At 34.1% G+C, this 19,528-nt stretch overlaps 1 protein-coding gene across 10 annotated transcripts in view; it reads left to right on the forward strand.

The window, feature by feature from the left end:
* The window catches only part of PCDH9 (protocadherin 9), a 925,564-nt gene that overhangs the window by 768,492 nt on the left and 137,544 nt on the right, over positions 1-19,528 (forward strand). For 2 of the 10 annotated variants that reach the window (XM_058683285.1, XM_058683294.1), the window contains exon 5: positions 18,647-18,892. The exons of 7 other annotated variants lie outside the window; for them this stretch is intronic. In XM_058683285.1, the coding sequence (XP_058539268.1) occupies positions 18,647-18,705 (59 nt within the window). In that variant the 3' untranslated portion in view covers positions 18,706-18,892. Of the gene's footprint in view, positions 1-18,646; positions 18,893-19,528 lie in introns of those variants that run through there. One more of the 10 variants, XM_058683314.1, reaches the window with a different exon arrangement.

A 19,528-nucleotide genomic window follows, 5' to 3' on the forward strand; every position in this document is an offset into this window, starting at 1 on the left:
CAGCAAAATGTAGGACAACGGAAAAGGATGTGTTCTCCTTGTACCTTAGCGTCAGCTGGAGGTGTCATGGCTTCCTGAGGTGAGGTTGAATTCAATACATAAGTTCCTTTGTACTGAAGATAATTCTCTGTTCAAAAGATGAAATATTTGGGGAGCATACATTGTTAGCTCTAAATATGCATGCTGTCTGGTTTCTGTTTAATTTAGATGTCATTATATTTAAGTAAATATGAATAAAATTATGAACTGAAAGAAATTAAGTAAAAAAACTAAACAATTTAAGCTATTTATAACTGCATATAATAGGTAAAGTTGAATAAAAACAAAGTACAAAAAAACGGCTCAGGTATTATATATGATTGAGGAGAGTTGATACCAGATTTTAGAGTGATAATTTTTATTCTCTGCAAGATAATCATTATCAGAAAAAGCACAATTTGTTTATCTGCATGTACCAGTTTGTTAGGTACCATACAGAGCTAATTCACTGACATGGTTCCAAATTCTTAGGACCTTAGGATGTACAACTGGTAACAATAAAAACATATATAAAGGACTTACCAACAACAAAGAACAAAACCGAGAACAGGATGAGTTAAGTCACATTAAGGTATATCATTCAGGGACTAGAGAAGGTAGTTTTAGGGGTAACATGTATAAAGAGAATGAGCCAATAAAAATTTCTCAGGGAAAGCGCTTCCTAGAGTAGAGGAAGGTTATGGGAGTTAGTCAGTGTGCTTGGGGCTATGAGGAAAATGTTGAAATCTCAATACTTAAAATAAAAAATGGCTCAGCATAACTCAGTGGTTGCCAACTTTGCTATATTTTGCAATTACCTGGGGATCTTTTAAAAATACTAATGCCTGGCTTTCACTTCACAACATTCTGATTTGATTATTATGGGGTATGAGCTAGGCACTGGGATTTTCAAAAGCTTCCTAGCCTATTTTGAGGTACAGCAGTTTGGGGGGATCACTGGCATGAATGTGATACCCTCTAAAAAGTGAAATATATCAGGGAGGCTTTTTTTCATTTTTGAATAGGCAGTAACTTTGTATTTACAGCTTTTCTTAATTGTATTTAAATGTAAATATACCTTGTATTTTAAAATTAGATATGCTTTCTAACTACTTGGATTCAAAAAGCAATACGGGTTATTTGGGTTGTCAACAGCTGGCAGATGCATTTAATGAAATTCTATATAGCATTCAAAATGAACATATTGAAGGCTTACATATTAATGAGGATAAGTATCAAAATAAACTTTTTAGAGAAGGAAAACTCAAGAAACATTGGCATAGTATGATAACATCCATATAAATTATAAAATGATGTAAAATAATTGTTCTTGTTTAAGAATATGTAATAAACATAAAACACATGGAAAGGCATAACATTCACTAAATTTAGGATAGTGATTACTTCTAGGAAATTTGGGAAGAAATAGAATGATAAAGGGGTATTCAGTTGTTATCTTTAACTCCTTTAAATAATCCCAATCAAATACAGCAAAATGATAAGATTTGGAAAGGCTGATGGTAATACATATGTGTCTGTTATATTATTCTTTATAGTTTTCCCTGTACTTAACATGTTCCATAACTTTAACTAGTGATGTTGGGAAAACTGGACGACCACATGCAAAAGAATGAAATTGAACTTTATCTTACATTGTCTACAAAAATCAATCCAAAAGGATTAAAAGGCTTACACATAAGACCCAAAACCAATGAAACTCCTAGAAGAAACATAGGCAAAAAATGTTTGGAAATGACATTTAACGCATAGGCAACAAAAACAAAGTTAAATAAGCAGGACTACAGCAATCTAAAGCTTCTGTAGGCAAAGGATACAATTGACAAAATGAAGAGGCAACCCTTGAGATGTTAGAAAATATTTACAAAATATCTGTTAAAGGGTTAATATCCAAAATGTATAAAGAACTCATAAAACTAAACTGCAAAAAAACCCCAAATAATCCAATTTAAAATGGGCAAAAGACCTAAACAGACATCTTTCCAAAGAAGATATACACATGACCAATAGATACATAAAATGTGCCCAACATTGATGATCGTCAAGGAAATGTGAATCAAAACCACAGTGAGATATCACACCTCACACCTGTAGAAATGGGTGTTATCAGAAAATCAGAAGATACCAGTTTTTGATATGATGGCGGATAAACAGAAACCCCTGGGCACTGTTGCTGGGAATGTAAATTAGTACAGCTACTATAGAAAACAGTATGGGCTTCCTCAAGAAATTAAAAATAGAACTATGATACAATCCAGCAATCCCATTTCTGGGTATATATCCACTATTCCTGAGCGATATTTCAACTCCCATATTCATTTATAGCATTTTTCACAATGGCCAAGATATGGAAACAGCCTAAGTATCCATCCACAGATGACTGCTGTATATCACATTTTCTTTATCCATTCACACATATATAATAGAATATTATTCAGCCTTAAAAGAGAGGGAAATCCTGCCATTCATGACAGCATGGATGAACTTGGAATATATTGTGCTAAATGAAACAAGTCAGATACACAAAGACAAATATCACATGATTTCACTTACATGTATAATTTTTAAAAAATAGCTCAAATTCCTAGTAAGAGAGAGGAGAATGATGGTTACTGGAGTTTGGGGCTAAAAAAGGAAGATATGATCAAATGTTACAAACTTTCAGAGATCTAATGTAAAGCATGGTGACTATCGTTAATAGTAATGTATAGTTGAAATTAGATAAGATCTGAACTGTTCTCACCACAAATACACAAAAGATCACTCTGAGAAGTTATGGATATGTTGATTAGCTTATGGTAAATATTTCACAATGTAATCAAATCAAAACATCACGGTGAATAGCTTAAATATATACATTCTTGTCAAAAATAAATAAATTTTTAAAAATTCCATAGAAAAAGTAAAAGATTCCTTCCAATTTTACTGTTATTTAAACTATACAAGAAGAAATTAGGTTGTGATGGTTGGAAGAAAAAAATAAAAAATTCCAAACTGAATCGGTTATAACATTTTTTTTTAACGTTTATTTATTTATTTATTTTTTTGAGACAGAGAGAGACAGAGCATGAACGGGGGAGGGTCAGAGAGAGGGAGACACAGAATCTGAAACAGGCTCCAGGCTCTGAGCTGTTAGCACAGAGCCCGACGCGGGGCTCGAACTCACGGACCATGAGATCATGACCTGAGCCGAAGTCGGCTGCTTAACCGACTGAGCCATCCAGGCGCCCCTAACATATTTTTAACAATTTAACAAGCTGGGAAAGAATTGGGATACTGCAGTCTTTTCATAAGGGTACTGAGACTCAGAGTCGGATTTTAATACAGTAAAACCAAACCAAGAAGAAACTCAATAGAGACAATTTATCCAATCTATATTTATCCAATTCTTTATTACTAGAATGTGGGTTTTCTTAATTTTTGGCTTGAATTTTCTGGATAACTTTATTAAATTTTTATTTTTTGTAAATATTCAACCATCAAATAGAAAACATTTTATTTTTGTTTTTGGATTATTCAAATATATTACAATGTGTTCATTATAAACTTTTCATAATATTTTCTAACAGCAGTTCTAAACTCTCTTTGTTAAGAGATCTCTTTGAGATATTTGAAAATCAATGGACCCTCAACACAGAAAAATGCAATATTGTTCATACAATTTCATACCTTGTGTAAACCACTCTGCAATTGCTACATGGGCTCCAAACTGAGTATCTTATCTTTAGACTAAAATAACCTTGAAAATTAAGATGCCTGCTGGCTCGGTCAGTTAAGTGCCCTACTTTGACCCAGGTCATGATCTCATAGTTAGTGAGTTCGAGCCCTGCATTGGGCTTTGTGCTGACAGCTCAGAGCCTGGAGCCTGCTTCAGATGCTGTGTCTCCCCCTCTCTCTCTGCCACTCCCTTACTTGTGCTCTGTCTCTCTCTCTGTCTCCCCTCTCAAAAATGAATAATAAACATTAAAGCAATTTTAAATTAAAGCATAAAATACCCTTGAAAATAGTCTTTGTTTTCTTTCCTTTTTTTTTTAGCATTTGAAAATTTAACATAAGGCATCATAATGATTAGATATTTTCACTTAAGATGAATACTAACAATTAAAAAGGTAAAATATTACTTTCCAAGTTTGGGAACCAATGTAAGAAATTAAATATTATAAGTGAAGAGAAACTCCTTCAGCATCACATGCACACTTTTGCTCTAAAAATACAAATCTGGTAAATATGAATGGTCACACCGAGCAATTTAAAATAGAAAAAGTCCAAATTGGAAGAATTGCCCAACTGGAATTAACCAGAATTTATTCACTTATTTTTTAATACTCTCAGTCTAAAAACATTTATTGGGAATCTAATAAGTAAGTGCCTTATATTGGGCCAAGATTAAAGCATACTAGTTTTCCTTTGCTATCTGGCACAGTATGGGAACAACAAGGAATATTCTTAATAGAATTTTGTGTGTTTATTATAAAAATACTGAAAACTATTTTGAAAATGTTGTTATGAGTATAAAAAAATGAACATTTTTATGTGGGGGGGAAGAAGAATTTGTGCAAAAAACAATTCTATTTTATGTAACATTTTAGGTTTTAAAATATGGAAATATATGAGTGAGAAGGCAAGGAATTGTTGATCAGTGTCAACAAAAGAATAATACCTTAGACTGGGGTTAAGAGAATTTAAATGAGTAAATATAAACAGAAAAAAGTATAATAGTTTATTTTGCAACTAAATCATTAAACCTCTCATTGAATTAGGTAGGTAATGATCTTACCTTGACTTTTTTGTATAACTGCAGAAATATGTGAAAAGAAAATCAGCAAACATTTCTAAAAGACATAAACATATCAGAGAAAATTAACACAAATAATTGCTATACTAAAATACTTACCTAATTGGAAAAAATAATTCTCATTGTTCCTCAACAGAATTTCCTCATATTAAGATAGAAACTTGGTAATTTTTATAATTACACATTCAAGAGGATCAACTAACAAGCTCTGAGGACAAACTCCTATCTCAGAATTAACTTTCCCTAGATTTTGCCAAAAAATGATATGCAAAGATCATGTTTTCCAGGAAGAAAGAAAACTTTACCAGTAATCCCCTGACCTTTATGTTTCACCCCTTCTACAAAAGAGCTTGTCTGGGTCTCTTTTCTTCAAGTCCTCTGTGACTTCAGGCAATGCATCTTTAAGGAATAAGAAGATCACAGCCCCCCATATGTCTTTAGTATACATTCCCATTGAGTGGGAAGGAAGGAATGGTTCCTGCATTGGTACTGCTTCCGTTTGTCCATCATACAGCATTGGGGAGGTCAAATTTTATTTATGTTTTGCATAGACAGAGAACAGAGATCCTTATGAGCTTTTTTATTACCGTTCTGTGATTTGTATATTTAGTGCATCTATGAATGTTCTTAAATATTATAGGTGCTAATTAAAAATCTGATGGTGAGGAAATTCAAGTTTGCTATTTTTTTCTCCTACATTGTACCTCATTATATTTTATTTGCTCAGATATAAACTTTTATGTAGCTGTAAGAATAATGTTTTTTTGTTGTTGTTGTTAAACTATCCCATAAACTGCATATTATTTTTAGGAAGAAAATGCATTCTTTTAAAGAAACAAGTCTTTGTTTGGAGACTTTTTCCCCCAGATTAGAGGATGTATTTTATCTTTATTCTATAATTATGAAATATCCTTATTAGAAAAGCCAAAAAAAGAAGGTCTTGTAAAGTTTTTAGTTCCAGGACTATACATTTATATGTAAAATAAAGTGATTGTGCTGTAAAAATATCATAGTTATTATTCCAGAGACAAATATCATAGTTTTCTCTAATTAAAAAAACTGTCGTGTGTGCTTTTGGGATTGATTATTGATAATGAGATGAGTTGGGATGAAAGGATTTATTTTGTTTATTTTTATTCCTGAATTATTACTAATGTGGTATATGTACAAATCAGTAATAATTCAAAAATATTATTCTTAATAACTCAGGAATTAAGCCCAACTTTGACCAATGTAGAATCCATTGATGTCCTAATTTCAAATTCTCAAAAGAAATCTGATTTAGCCCAGCTTGGGCCTTGTACCACAGCAGAAACATGGCTACTAGTTGCCTCCAAAATGACATTTCCACAGATGTCCCCATGGGTGTCCGCAGTGGCTGCAGGATTACTGGGAAGAGGAGCTGATTTAATTAACTTCAAGAGTGTTTATGTTAGCACACTTACAAGTAATTCATCATTATAATAGGCACTGGAGGAACAAAGAAGGAGAACCAGCCTGCCTTTGATGAAGCTAGTGATTTCCTGGGGATAGATTATAGTTCTGGGACTTGCAAAAAGGAAATATTAGAGAACAATATGACATAGGATCTTACTATGTTGAAAGTGTGTTTGACAGCCAGTGAAAAGAGTAGCTTTCTAGGTCAGCTCACTTTGTTGAGGACAGCTTTATGTAGGAAGTTAGACTTGAGATTTTCATTGAAAATAGTGGAGTCAGATTTTTTTTTTTTAAGGGCAGGATTTTATATGGGCAGACATAGAGAGAAGATTTTAAGATTTAGTTTAGGTTTCACCTTCTTTTCCTGATTCTTGCAAGCTGAGTTAAAAGTCCTTTCAAATTCTCTTCTAACACACCTTATTTGTAGTATATGCTGCCATGTAATTAAGTAATGTCTGTCTTCCAACTTGACTGGGGATATCCTGAGGACAGAACAGTGGTTTAGTCTGCATTTCTAGTGTTTAGCACGGTGTGGGGATCTCTTCCTAAAATGTGGACTGTTTGACTGGACGGACAGACAGATAGATGGGCAGATGGATGGGATGGGATGGGATGGATGGATGGATGGATGAATGGATGGTGGATGGAAAGATGGATATATTTTACGTGAAAAAATTGACTTGGTCAAAGTCATGTAAGAAAGGATACCTAGCGAATAGTTGTAAAAGTCAGGGCAATATCCTATCTGAAACAGTATATATTTAGTTAAAGTTCTATATTTGGTTGTATAGGTAAAGTGAAATCTATATATGGCGCTTCTCAGAGGCCACAGATGTGAGTCTGCACCTGACCAAAGAAGCTTTGAAAAAGTCATCAAGAGCTCTTAGGAGAGTGGCATCATGAAAGTAGTAATTTGAGCAGACTGAAAGACTAGTGACTAGGAGCCTACTGTAGTAATCTGAGCATACAGCAATGAGGTCATAGACCAGAAAAGTAGCAGTGAGGACGTAGCAGTTCAGACAAGGTCTAGAACACTCTGAAGATAGGATCTCCAGGAAATATATATACATATATATATTATAAATGTGGGTGATGAAGAGGGAACAGTAAGAAATCCATCCAAAATTTTGAGTTTGCCTGTTGGGAAAATGGTAAAATATTGGCAGAATGGAAAATCGCCAAAGATAGTTTGCTTGAGGTAGGTGGCTAATAAGCTATGCTTTGGACCTATCAAACATAATATAGAATGCATTTTAAATAATATAATTTAATAGCAATAACAAAAACCAGTTATGGGCCACATTATTAGAATAATGAAGAAGCCCTTTCCCCCTCCTCAGAAAGCATCATTTTCTCCCTGTGCAACCTACATGCGGCAATTTTGCATTCTTCCTGTCAGCTACAATATCAAGATATTTTCTCTTGGATATTAGCAGATGGAGTTGTTATCCATTAAAGTGATATGTTCATGTCTTCCAGAGGATTATTGAAGACATAAGGGTCATCAAGCCTCAAAAGAACATTTGAGAATTAGGGGCCCCATGATAGGTGAGACCTTTGCTCAAGCTTAAAAACAAACAACCAAACAGAAACACTGAAGGAAATCTTGTCAACATTATCAAAATTATTGCAAAAGATAGTAATTGTCATTATTAACTTTGGACTCTAATAGTATGTAAATTTATTATAAGTTCCTAAATAGTCTAGTGAAAAGAGAATATCATAGGATCTCGAATATCATAGGATCTCCAATTTATAACTCTAGATGAATTTTTCACGTGTTGATAGTGTACTTTGGATTTTGTGTATTCGTTTTTTTCTTTTTAAAACATTTTTTAACGTTTATTTATTTTTGAGAGACAGATTGCCAGCAGGGGAGGGGCAGAGAGAGAGGGAGACACAGAATCTGTAACAGGTTCCAGGCTCTGAGCTGTCAGCACAGAGCCCAATGTGGGGCTCAAACCCACCAACTGTGAGATCATGACCTGAGCTGAAGTCAGATGCTTAACTGACTGAGCCACCCAGGTGCTCCTATGCATTCATTTTTAATAGAGCACTTTCTAGATACCTAGTTACAAAAATGCTTGATTTTTAGTCTTGCATGTCTCACTTGCTAGCTTTGTGACTTCTGGGAATTGATGTGGTCTTTCTAAACCTTAGATTCCTCATTTGTAAACAGTTTTCTGAATGTGCATGAATATTGAATACAAAATGCACTGAATACAAACAATTGCTAGCATTATTTTATATAAATATTACTTTAAAGTTTTGTTAAACTAATTAACAATAACTTTGCAAATATTAAGTAAATAATAGTTTAGTAGATAAAGGTATGTTGAAATTAATCAGTTATTTTTATTAAAAAATTTTTAATGTTTATTTTTGAGAGAGAGAGAGAGATCGAGTGAGAGCAGGGGAGAGCAGAGAGAGAGAGGGAGACACAGGATCTGAAACAGGTTCCAGGCTCTGAGCTGTCAGCACAGAGCCCGATGCAGGGCTCGAACTCATAAACTGTGTGATCGTGACCTGAGCTGGAATCAGATGCTCAACCGACTGAGCCACTCAGGTGCCCCAATCAAAGTTATTCTTATGCTCAGGTTTATATTAAAATGTCACCATAGCTCATGCTTGGGACATTATAACTTGAAAGAATAGATCCTATTTACTATTTTGCAAAGCCAGATTAAGTAAACTATATCAAAACACATCCAGCAAAATAGAGAGAATTCTGTGAAATATGAAGAACAGACAGTTGTGTAAATTAGGTTTATACATTTCCTAAATTTTATTCTGTAAAAGTATTTTCTTCCCTCTTTTTGTGTAGAATAGACCTGGGTTTAGAAATACAGTTTTTTGAGTGAATTTTAATAGCCATTAATTTCCTAAACTATCAGAAATTTTGGCATAAAAATTACATAAAATATTGATTACAATTTGACATTAGTAATGTCACAACTCTGAATACACTCGGGCCAACAGCAGTGTTCAAACATGCTCTTGTATGTCCAAAAGCATGCTTATTCTCCCTCTCTACTGCTCTCCAGTATCTTCCAATTGAAATGTGATGGATCTTCCTGCCTCCTTGTAAATGTTCAATCTTCTTTCAAAGCGTCTGCAGAGTCTTCCAGCCAACAGGAAAGTGCTTTCCCTTCTCTGACTCATCATTGCCCGATAGTCAGAATTCTCTGGAAAATATCCTGTCATTCATTGTCGTTAGTTACTTGTGTTCTCATGTTTGTAGGAATGAAAGTTTCTTGGAGGCAGGGACTCCTTGGTAGTGATGTCTGAATCTTACAGCATATTGTATAAGAGCATATATATATATAATAGGTGTTCATTAACTATGTTTTGTTAAATTGTTGCAAAACAACAATTAGTTTATGGTGCTATTAACTACTTGCACACAATCTAGATTTTGTACAATTTGAAATATTATGAATAAAATCAACTGATGACTACTGACATTTTCTTGGATCAGATTCGGTTTTCTATATTTTTCATAGTTTCTTTATTCTTTGAAAATAATGAACTCCTTTGAAGGGAACGATTGGAAGTACTAAAGTCTAAACTTCTACTGCCTTCTTTATATTTTATGACGGCAATTTTCAAAACAATATTCCTGTCTATTGTGTAGAGAAGGTAAGACTCATCGAGGTGATGGAATATTCAACTGTTCTATGCTTTAGAAGTCACAAATAATTGCTTATGTACAATTAATATAATTAGTACATGTAGGAAAACTTTTTCTAACCCTTAAAAAGAATCATGTATGGAGTCATGGTACTCATATTTGTTTAAGCAATATTATAATATGCCTACACTCAAGTGAAATTGGGGTAGAGAAGTCTGATAAAATTCTAGAAAGGTATTATGCATAAATTTAAATACATTTTGATTATTTCACTCATTTTGAAAACCTGCCAAACAGATATTGGTATTTTTTTATTAATTAAAGTTTTCTTTAACTTTACACTATATTTGTAAGATAGGATTTTCTTAACACTCATGTGAGGTGCTCAGGGCAGTACTAACAACACTATTATACCCATAATACAGTGGAAGATGATAAAGTTCAGGTGACAGGCCCTGTAATCCCAAAGCAGAACAAAATACCAAGTCCAGATCATTGTTTTCTTTCAACAAAAAAAAATCTGCATTCTAAACCGAATACAGTAGAAGAAACAGGAGGAAAGAAGGCAGACAGGAAGACACAATAGTGAGAAATAAAAGGAAGAAGAAATAATCACTTTGAAGTTATACCTTGACATTAGATGGCATATTTAAGCATGAAATAATATTAAGTTTTACTCTTGTTAATGTTCCTGTTTGTCTGAAACATTCTGAAGGCCTTTCCCTGGTTACATGTTTAAATACTAGTGGCTAATTGGGTGTTTCTTATTAAAGTACCTTAAAATATTGACTTTTTTTCCTTTTTCAGTTCCAGTCAGTTTTTCATAGAAGATTGTATAAGCTCACTAGGAGGAGCAGATTATTTTATCCCTTTGTCTCTTGCTGAGCTGCATTAAGAGGACTGTCTGGACTATTAAATTTCTTTATATCAAAGGCTTATCACCTCTACTAGGGGCTGAAAGGTTGATTGAAACTAAGAATTGGATAGCTAAAAGGGCCAAAAGCACCAAAATGTGGCTGATAAATTTCCATGATAGATATTTTTTCAGCTAGAATTATTTCATGTTTCAAAGAAGGTCTTGCAGTATAACTTAATTAATTTCCTTGAAACAAATCTAACTTGATTGGCTGAAAAAATTATTTGAAAGCCAAAAACAGTAAGCAGCAAATGTCTTAGTTCTTTGTGTTATAAAGCAATAGATGTTCCTTTCGGCTGTATTTCTAAGTATTTTCCTTTCGTTAATGTGGTACTTTTGACATATGGTCTAATTTACCTTTGTTAGCCCACAATTAAATCCTGTCCCAGTTTCTTTGATGTAGTATTATCAAAACTGCATGTGCTCTTATACATACCTCCAAGATAGGTCGGTACATGCAATTTGAAAGACTTTCTTTTCACACTAAGATTTTTAACCTGTCCTCATAACTCAGTCTCTTTAATCCTAGGATTAACCTAGCTACAATTCTGGGGAATCTTTTCTTTAAAGTGTTGCACTGTCTTTTTGCTATGTAGTGAAAAGAACTAACACAGGACTCCAATTAGGGCCTGACCCTTACGATGTGAAATGCAGCTTTCACTCAGTTTATCTCACACCTACACGTGGACCGTGCATACACATTCACTACACACAATGTACGGCTCTGTCTCTGGGGATGTAATTGGAGTTCTGTGGGTCTGAACCATCAAAAATATACTTCTATAGCTGCTTTTCACAAAACTATGTGAATTTCTGGCATTAGGTCATCCATAAATACTACCCGACATAGATTTTCACATCTCAAATCCACCACTTTCTTGGACTTGAATTTGTGTCTATTTTGGTCTGAGAAATTCCTTTTTCAAGAGTCAATAACTAAATTTCTCACTAGCTTTTTTATCTTTTTTACTGGCTAATGAGGAAAAAAACAGGAACCAATTCAGCCAAACATCAGGACTTAATTACAGTGTGATAACTAAATGATTAAGGCATAAATGACTAAGGTGAAGTTCATATAATGAGAAAGAGGTAGAATGTTGTTGCTCTCTAACATAATAGAAACTACTCAGATACAATGTCACACTACGTGGTATTTTTTCAGTACTTGAAAATTGATTAGTGATTTGTAAAACATGAAAGATCAAGATGTCATCATGTTTTACTTTGTCCTTGCAACATTAAACTGAATTTGTTAGATACTCAGGTTTAAAAATTATAAGATGACTTTTATTCACTTTATTTGTTACTATTTTTTCAAGCAATTCTAATAACAGATTATCTTTGTCCCAGATAACCATACTTTCTGTTTTGATTTTATTAAGTTCTGTAACCTGTAAGTACCTGGCATTTTTAAAGAACTACAATAAATGACAAACTGATAAAAAAGAACTGAGTTCTGATTACCTCATAGAGATTTAATTGAGCACAGAATATTAAAACATTAAGTAGAAAGGAATGTGAAATGATTTTTTTTATAGAAAGAAAAAAGTCACAAGTAAATTTCTTGGGAAAAGCTGCATTAGTATGGGCAGATTCCTCTGACATAGACTCATAATATGTGGTAATTATTCCCAGTTATGTTTCTTAAGCATTAACAGTTTATTATGAACACAGTGCAATTTATAAGCCTAATATTAGACTCAAATCTCCCAGGCTATTAGCTATGTTAACTCTGACTACACATGTTCAAGCAGAGTTGTGTTGCAGATATCGCAAAATAAAGGCTTAATTGATAAAGGAAATCTATTTTGCAACTTAAAAACTGTATTTTAGCCTTTTCAACAATTTTTATAGAGCTAGAAAAGTAGCACCTCATAGATTTCATTAAATATTTATGATTATAAATAGATGATGAATATAAAGTTTGTATTCCTGTTTGTTGAAAAATTTTGCTATTAGAGTGAAGAAAAAAATGCTTACAGACAAATCTTATCAGCAAGCTAGAAAGAAAATGTTAACTTTGTAATTTTACACCCCAAATCCCTAGTTACATTTTAGGGAATCTTTTGTTTATCCCTACCTATTTATTTGCAGAATATGTCATTCATTTATAAATGCATTTTTATGTGTTTATTTATTTAAAAAAAACAACTGTATGCCAGAATGTCAGAATAAAAATATGGATTTGCATTTTTCAGAGCCCACAATTTCACTTTTCACTAGATGAAAAGGGTCCTACATTTAGCAGATTCTATGATTTTAATATTTCTAAATATGATAGTCAACATAAACATCCTTTCATTTAGTACAAACATATTATTTCCTGATCTTTTAGTCATTGCCTAAGGGAATCAAAAGGAAATTTGCATTCACCTGCTTCATCTTAAGTATAAAAAGTGCTTTCTCATATGGAACAGAAAATTAGCAACATTCTTTTCAGATGTAGCACGGATATGTTAATGTTCCTTATAAGTCTTTATAAGAACTTTTGATAATTCTAGTTTCTTCTGGTAAACCTTATTTTGGGTTCTCTTTTTCTACCCATCCTTCAGAAATTCCAATAACACTATTTTTATCTGAGTAGGAAAACATTGAAATAAACTTACAAATCCATAGTGCTTATTTGATGTCATAATCTCTAGCTGTCTTCTTTTCCTTTTTCTAATTGCCAAGTGCTGATTTGCCTTTTCTTGACATTTTTATAAATACCTTTTATCTGTAAGTTTATGTCAATAAGATTAATTCTTAGGAACAATATGGGTTAACACTATGAAAAGTTTGAAACAGTCCCCTGTAACAGTATACTCATCAGTAATATTTTTAGCAATTTTTTTTTATTGAGGTGTAATTGACATATAACATTATGTCAGTTTCAGGTTTACAATATAGTGAGTTAATATTTGTATACATTGTGAATTGATAATTACAAGAAGTCTAGTTTCTGTCATCACCATATAAAGTTAAATAATATGCAATATAATATTGACTATAGTCACCATACTATACATTATATTCCCATGACTTATTTATTTTAAAACTGAAAGTTTGTGCCTCTTAACCCCCTTCTTCCATTTCTCCCCACCCGTCTTGCCTCTGACAACCACCAATTTGTTCTCTGATTATGAATTTTGTATTGCTGTGTGTTTTAGATTCCATATATAAGTGAAATCATATGGTTCTTTCTTTGTCTGAATTATCTCACTTAGCATAATACTCTCTACTTCCATTCACATTGCTGCAAATGGCAAGATTTCATTATTTTTTTATGCCTGAGTTGTAGTCTACATAAACTTTGTTTCTATACCTTGGCTAGGCTAATAATGCTGCAGTGAATTAGGGTTGCATATATCTTTTCAAATTAGTGTTGTTGTTTTCTTCAGATACTACTTAGAAGTGGAATTGCTGGATCATATAGTATGCCTGTTTTTAGGTTTTTGAGGAATCTCTGTCTTCCATTGTGGCTGCACCCATTCATATTCCCACTAACAGTTCAGGAGGGTTCCCTTTCCTCCACATCATTGCCAAATCTGAAAAAGGTTGATAATAGCCATTCTGATAGGTGTAAAATGATATCTCTTTGTGGTTTTGATTTGCATTTCCCTAATGATTAGGGACATTGAGCATCTATGCATGTGCTTGTTGGCCATCTATATGTCTTATCTGGCAAAACATCTATCTATTCAAGTCCTCTGCCTATTTTTAATTGGATTTTTGTTGTGTTGTCTTTGTCTTTTATTACAGTCTTTGTTTTAAGGTCTATTTCATCTGATATAAGTATAGCTACCTAAGCTTTCTTTTGGTTTCCAAAAGTTGTAACAATTCTTTATGTATTTTGTGTATTAACTTCTTGTTGGATACATGATTTGCAAATATCTTCTTTCATTCAGTATGTTGCCTTTTTATTTTGTTGATGGTTTCCTTCACTGTGCAGAAGGTTTGTAGTTTGATATAGTCCCATTTGTTTATTTTTGCTTTTATTGCCATTACCTTTGGGGTGGGATCCAAAAAGCTATCCCCAAGTTCAATGTCAAGTTTACCACCTGTGTCCTCTTCTTGGAGGCTTAAGGTTTCTGGTCTTATATTCATCTTTAACCCATTTTGAGTTAATTTTATGATATAGGATAATAGTCCAGTTTCATTCTTTTGCACGTGGCTGCCCAGTTTTCCTAAACTACTTATTGAAGAGACTGCCCTTTCCCCATTGTATGTGCTTGGCTCTTTTGTCATAAATTGACCATATATTGCATGAGTCTATTTCCGGGCTCTCTATTCCATTACATTGCATTTGCTTTTATGCCCAAACCATACAATTTGCATTACTACACATTTGTAATACAGCTCAAAATCAGGGAGCTTGATACTTCTAGCCTTGTTCTTCTTTTTCAAAAATGCTTTGACCACTTGAGGTCTTTTGAGGTTCCATAGAATTTTAGGATTGATTGTACTATTTCTGTGAAAAATGCCTTTGGGATTTCCATAAGGATTGCATTTAATCTATAAATTACTTTGGATAATATGAACATTTTAAAAATATTAATTCTTCCAATCCATAAGTACAGAATATATTTCCATTTCATTGTATCTTCAATTTCTTTCATCGGCTTTTTTGTAGATTTCAGTGTACAGGTCCTTCACCTCCTTGATTAAATTTATTCCTAGTGATCTTACTCTTTTTGAAAAAAATATAAGTGGGGTTGTTTTCTTATTTTTTCTTTCTGATAGTTTTTGTTAATGTATAAAAACACAACATAATTTTTTATGTTGATTTTGTATCCTGCAAATTTGTTGAGTTTTTTAAATTAGATATAACATTTTTTTGGTGCAGTCTTTAGGGTTTTCTATATATAAAATTATGGGGGCTTTTTTGCAAATAATGAGTTTTACTTTTTTCTTTCCAATTTGGATGTCTTTTATTTCTTTTTCCTGCCTAGTTTTGGGTAGAACTTCCAATATTACGTTGAATAAAAATGATAGCAGTGGGCATCCTTGTCTTTTACGTGACCTTAGAGAAAAAGCTTTCAGATTTTCACCATTGAGTATGACATTAGCTGTAGGCTTGTCACATATGGCCTTTATTGTGTTGAGGAATATTCCATCTATATCCACTTTGTTAGGTGTTTTTATTATAAATGGATGTCAAATTTTGTCAAATGCTTTCTCTGTATCTATTGAGATGGTCTTATGACTTTTATCCTTCATTTTGTTAAGGTGATGTTATCATGTTGATTGAATTGGAGATATTGAACCTTCCTTGCATTACTGGAATAAATACCACTTGATTGTGGTGTATGATCTTTTTAATGTATTGTTTAATTTGGTTTGCTAATATTTTATTGAGGATTTTTGCATCTATGTCCATCAGGGATATAGGCCCATAATTGTCTTTTTTGAGGTGTTTTTGTCTGGTTCTTGTGTTAGGGTAACACTAGTCTCATAAAATGAGTTTGGAAGCATTTGCTTCTCTTCAATTTTTTGGAAAAGGTTGAGAAGGATAGGTGTTAAATTGTCTTTGAATGTTTGCTAGAACTTACCAGTAAAGCCATCTGGTCCTAGACTTTTGTTTGTTGGAAGGTTTTTGATTACTGATTCACTCTCCTTGCTAGTAATCAGTCTACTCATAGTTTCTATTTTTTCTTGATTAGGTCTTAGAAGAATCTGTGTTTGTAGGAATTTTTCCATTTCTTCTAGGTTTTCTAATTTGTTGGTGTATAATTAATTTCTTGATCTTTTGTATTTCTTTGGTATTATTTGAAACTTGCCCTCTTTCATTTCCAACTTTATTTGTTTAAGCCCTCTCGCTATTGTTCTTTCTTAGTGAGTCTAGCTAAAAGTTTTCATTTTTGTTTATTTTTTCGAAGAACTAGCTCTTAGGTTCATTGACCTTTTCTATTGTCTTTTGGAATTTTTTGAGCTTCCTGGATCTGGATGTCTGTTTCCATTTCTAGGTTAGGGAAATTTTCAGCCATTATTTCTTCCAATAAGCTTTCTGTTTCCTTCTCTCTCTCTTCTCCTTCTGGGACTCCTATTTGTGAATGTTGTTCTGCTTGATGTTTTCTCATAAGTCTTTACTTTTTTTAATTTTTGCATTAAAGTATCTTTATTTTTTTTTTCTTTTTGCTGCTCTGCTTGGGTGAGTTCCACTGCCCTGTCTCCCAAGTCACTGATCTTTTCTTTTGCTTCATCTACTTTGCTGTTGAACCCCTCCAGTATATTTTCAGTTCAGTTATTGAATTCTTCAACTCTGTGACTTCTGTTTGTTACTTGCTTATATTTAACATCTCTCTATTGAAGTTCTCTCTGTGTTTATCCATTCTTCTCCTGAGATTGGTGAACATCTTTATGGCCATTAGATTGAACTCTTCCTCAGGTAAATCATTTATGTCTGTTTCATTATGGCTTTTTTTCTGATGTTTTATCTTTTTTCACTTGGTACATATTCTTCTGTTTCTTCATTTTGCTTGGCTCTCTGTATTTGTTTCCCTGAATTAGGTGAGACTTCACAGGAAGACTGAGAGTGTGTTTTAGTCCACTATCTGTGAAGTGCCCTGGAAGTGATAGTCAGCTGATAATTGTCTCTTTGATTGTTTCAATCCTATAGAGCCCAGAAACATAACCGCCCCTAACCACTAGAGCCAGGCATTCAAGAAGTGTCTTTTGTATGGAGTGTGTGCAGTGTGTGCACTTACTTGCTTTGGTGGAGCTGTGGGGGGGCGGGGTGGGGGGTGGGCACCAAGCTGGAGCAAGCCCACCTGCCAGGTTTAGTGGGGCAGGGCCATCGGGAACTGCTGCTTTTAGCATAGTGAGGCTGAGGGGGAGCACCAGTCCAGGCAAGTCCACCTGCTAGGATTAGTTGGGCAAGGCTGCAGAAGAGCACAAAGTCATGACAAACAGAGCTCACAAGGTAGAATGAGACCGCAAAATGATGTCTGCCAGCACCTCTATTGCCAGAGAGAATTCCTTGCCCTTGAGAAGAGGCTCTAAGGTTAGCCAATGAATCTCCTTCACATAGGGTCTAGGCACTCTTCAACTTGATGCTTTTGTACTGGGTCCCTAGGAAAGTGAGTCTTTATGTGGGCCCTTTAAGAACAGTGTCTCAGGGGGTGCCTGAGTGGCTCAGTCAGTTAAGTGTCCAAATGGTGATTTCAGCTCAGGTCATGATTTCACAGTTGTGAAATTGAGCCCCATGTTGGCCTCCACCCTGAGTGTAGACTCTCTCTTGGTATTCTTTCACTCCCTCTCTTTCTGGCCCTCCTCTTCTCTCTCTCTCTCTCTCTCTCTCTCTCTCTCTCTCTCTCCCCCTCTCTCTCCCTCCCTCCCTCCCTCCCTCCCTCCCTAAAAATAAATACATAAACATTTTAAAAATACGAGTCTCAGTTTCCTACTGCCCTTTTGGTCTCCTACACACAAGTCCCTTTGGTTTTCAAAACCAAATATTTTGGGTACTCATCTTTTCAGTGCAAATCCCAAGAGCTAAGGGTGTCTGCTGTGGACTCAAACCCCTTGCTCCTGGGATATGCTCCCCAGCTCTGCCATCCCTCCTGCTTCAGGGTCATGACACAATGGGGGGAGTGGGTTTTGACTAGACTCCATCTCTGCCTCTCCTACCCATCTCGATTTGGCCTTTTTACCCTTTGTTGTGGAAGGGCTGTTCAGCTAGTTTTCAGGTGTTTTTCAGAGAGATTTTTTCTATAAGTAGTTGTAAATTTGGTGGGCCTGTGAAAGAGGTGAGTCTTCCTACATTGCTGTCCTCAACTGTCCTCTTGATTTTGCCTTTAATAAGAATTAAGTATTGAACTAGCATGTTATCAAATGTTTGCTACTCTTTTTCTAGGGTTACCAGCTGGACACTGGAATAAAACTCTGTTAATGGACTTCCTGTTTCAAACATAAAAGGATGCAGATATTTTAACCTGCAACAAGCACAAAGAAACATATTTTTAGATATCTGTTTGTGGTATTGCAATTCTTTCTAATATGTTAATATTTTCTAAAATATAAGCTCTTTAGTATTACAAATTATTTTTCTATTAGCACAACAAACTTTCAGTGAAATTCTCATTATAGATATACAACTCTCAGCTCCATTTCTTATAAAAATTCTTTTCAAAGTATCTTCTTTCTAATGCATAATATTCTTGGCTGGAGAAAGAAAAAGTCTTATTAGGAAAAAGCAAAATAATATCTTTCCTTGTGGAAGCTTTCTAACACTTAAAACTCATAACTTCATTTCCTCTGCCTCTAAGCTACACTATGTAGAAGTCACTCCTAGTAAGTTATAATTAGACATGTAGGATAATTCTAATGATGTCTTACAACTGATGAAATCAGTTTCAGCCCTGTCTACCACCTGATTACCATGGAAACCATTGCTGGCCAACCAAGTAATTCTGATCAAAAGGAATTATTATTAATCCTCCTAGTATATGTTGGATAGGGATTTGCACAGCTTTTGTTAAAGTTTCTTGTGGAGGCTGAAAGGTCCAGTAAGGGTAAATATTAATTCTTAATGTGCTGGAGAGCAAGAATGGCTTAGTCTCTATGGGGCACAACTGGCTCTTGGTAAATCAGATATTAACAGATTATAGGATCAGCCTTGCACTACCCAGGGATTAGAGATAAACAGGTGAATTTGTAGAGGAGGAAAATAATTTCTAAAGCTGGCTTAACCAAGTCATTGCCTTGTCAAATTGGAATTTAAACAAGAAAGACAGAA

This window comes from Neofelis nebulosa, chromosome 1 (genome assembly GCF_028018385.1).
Source record: "Neofelis nebulosa isolate mNeoNeb1 chromosome 1, mNeoNeb1.pri, whole genome shotgun sequence".
NCBI classification, from domain to species: Eukaryota; Metazoa; Chordata; class Mammalia; order Carnivora; family Felidae; genus Neofelis; species Neofelis nebulosa.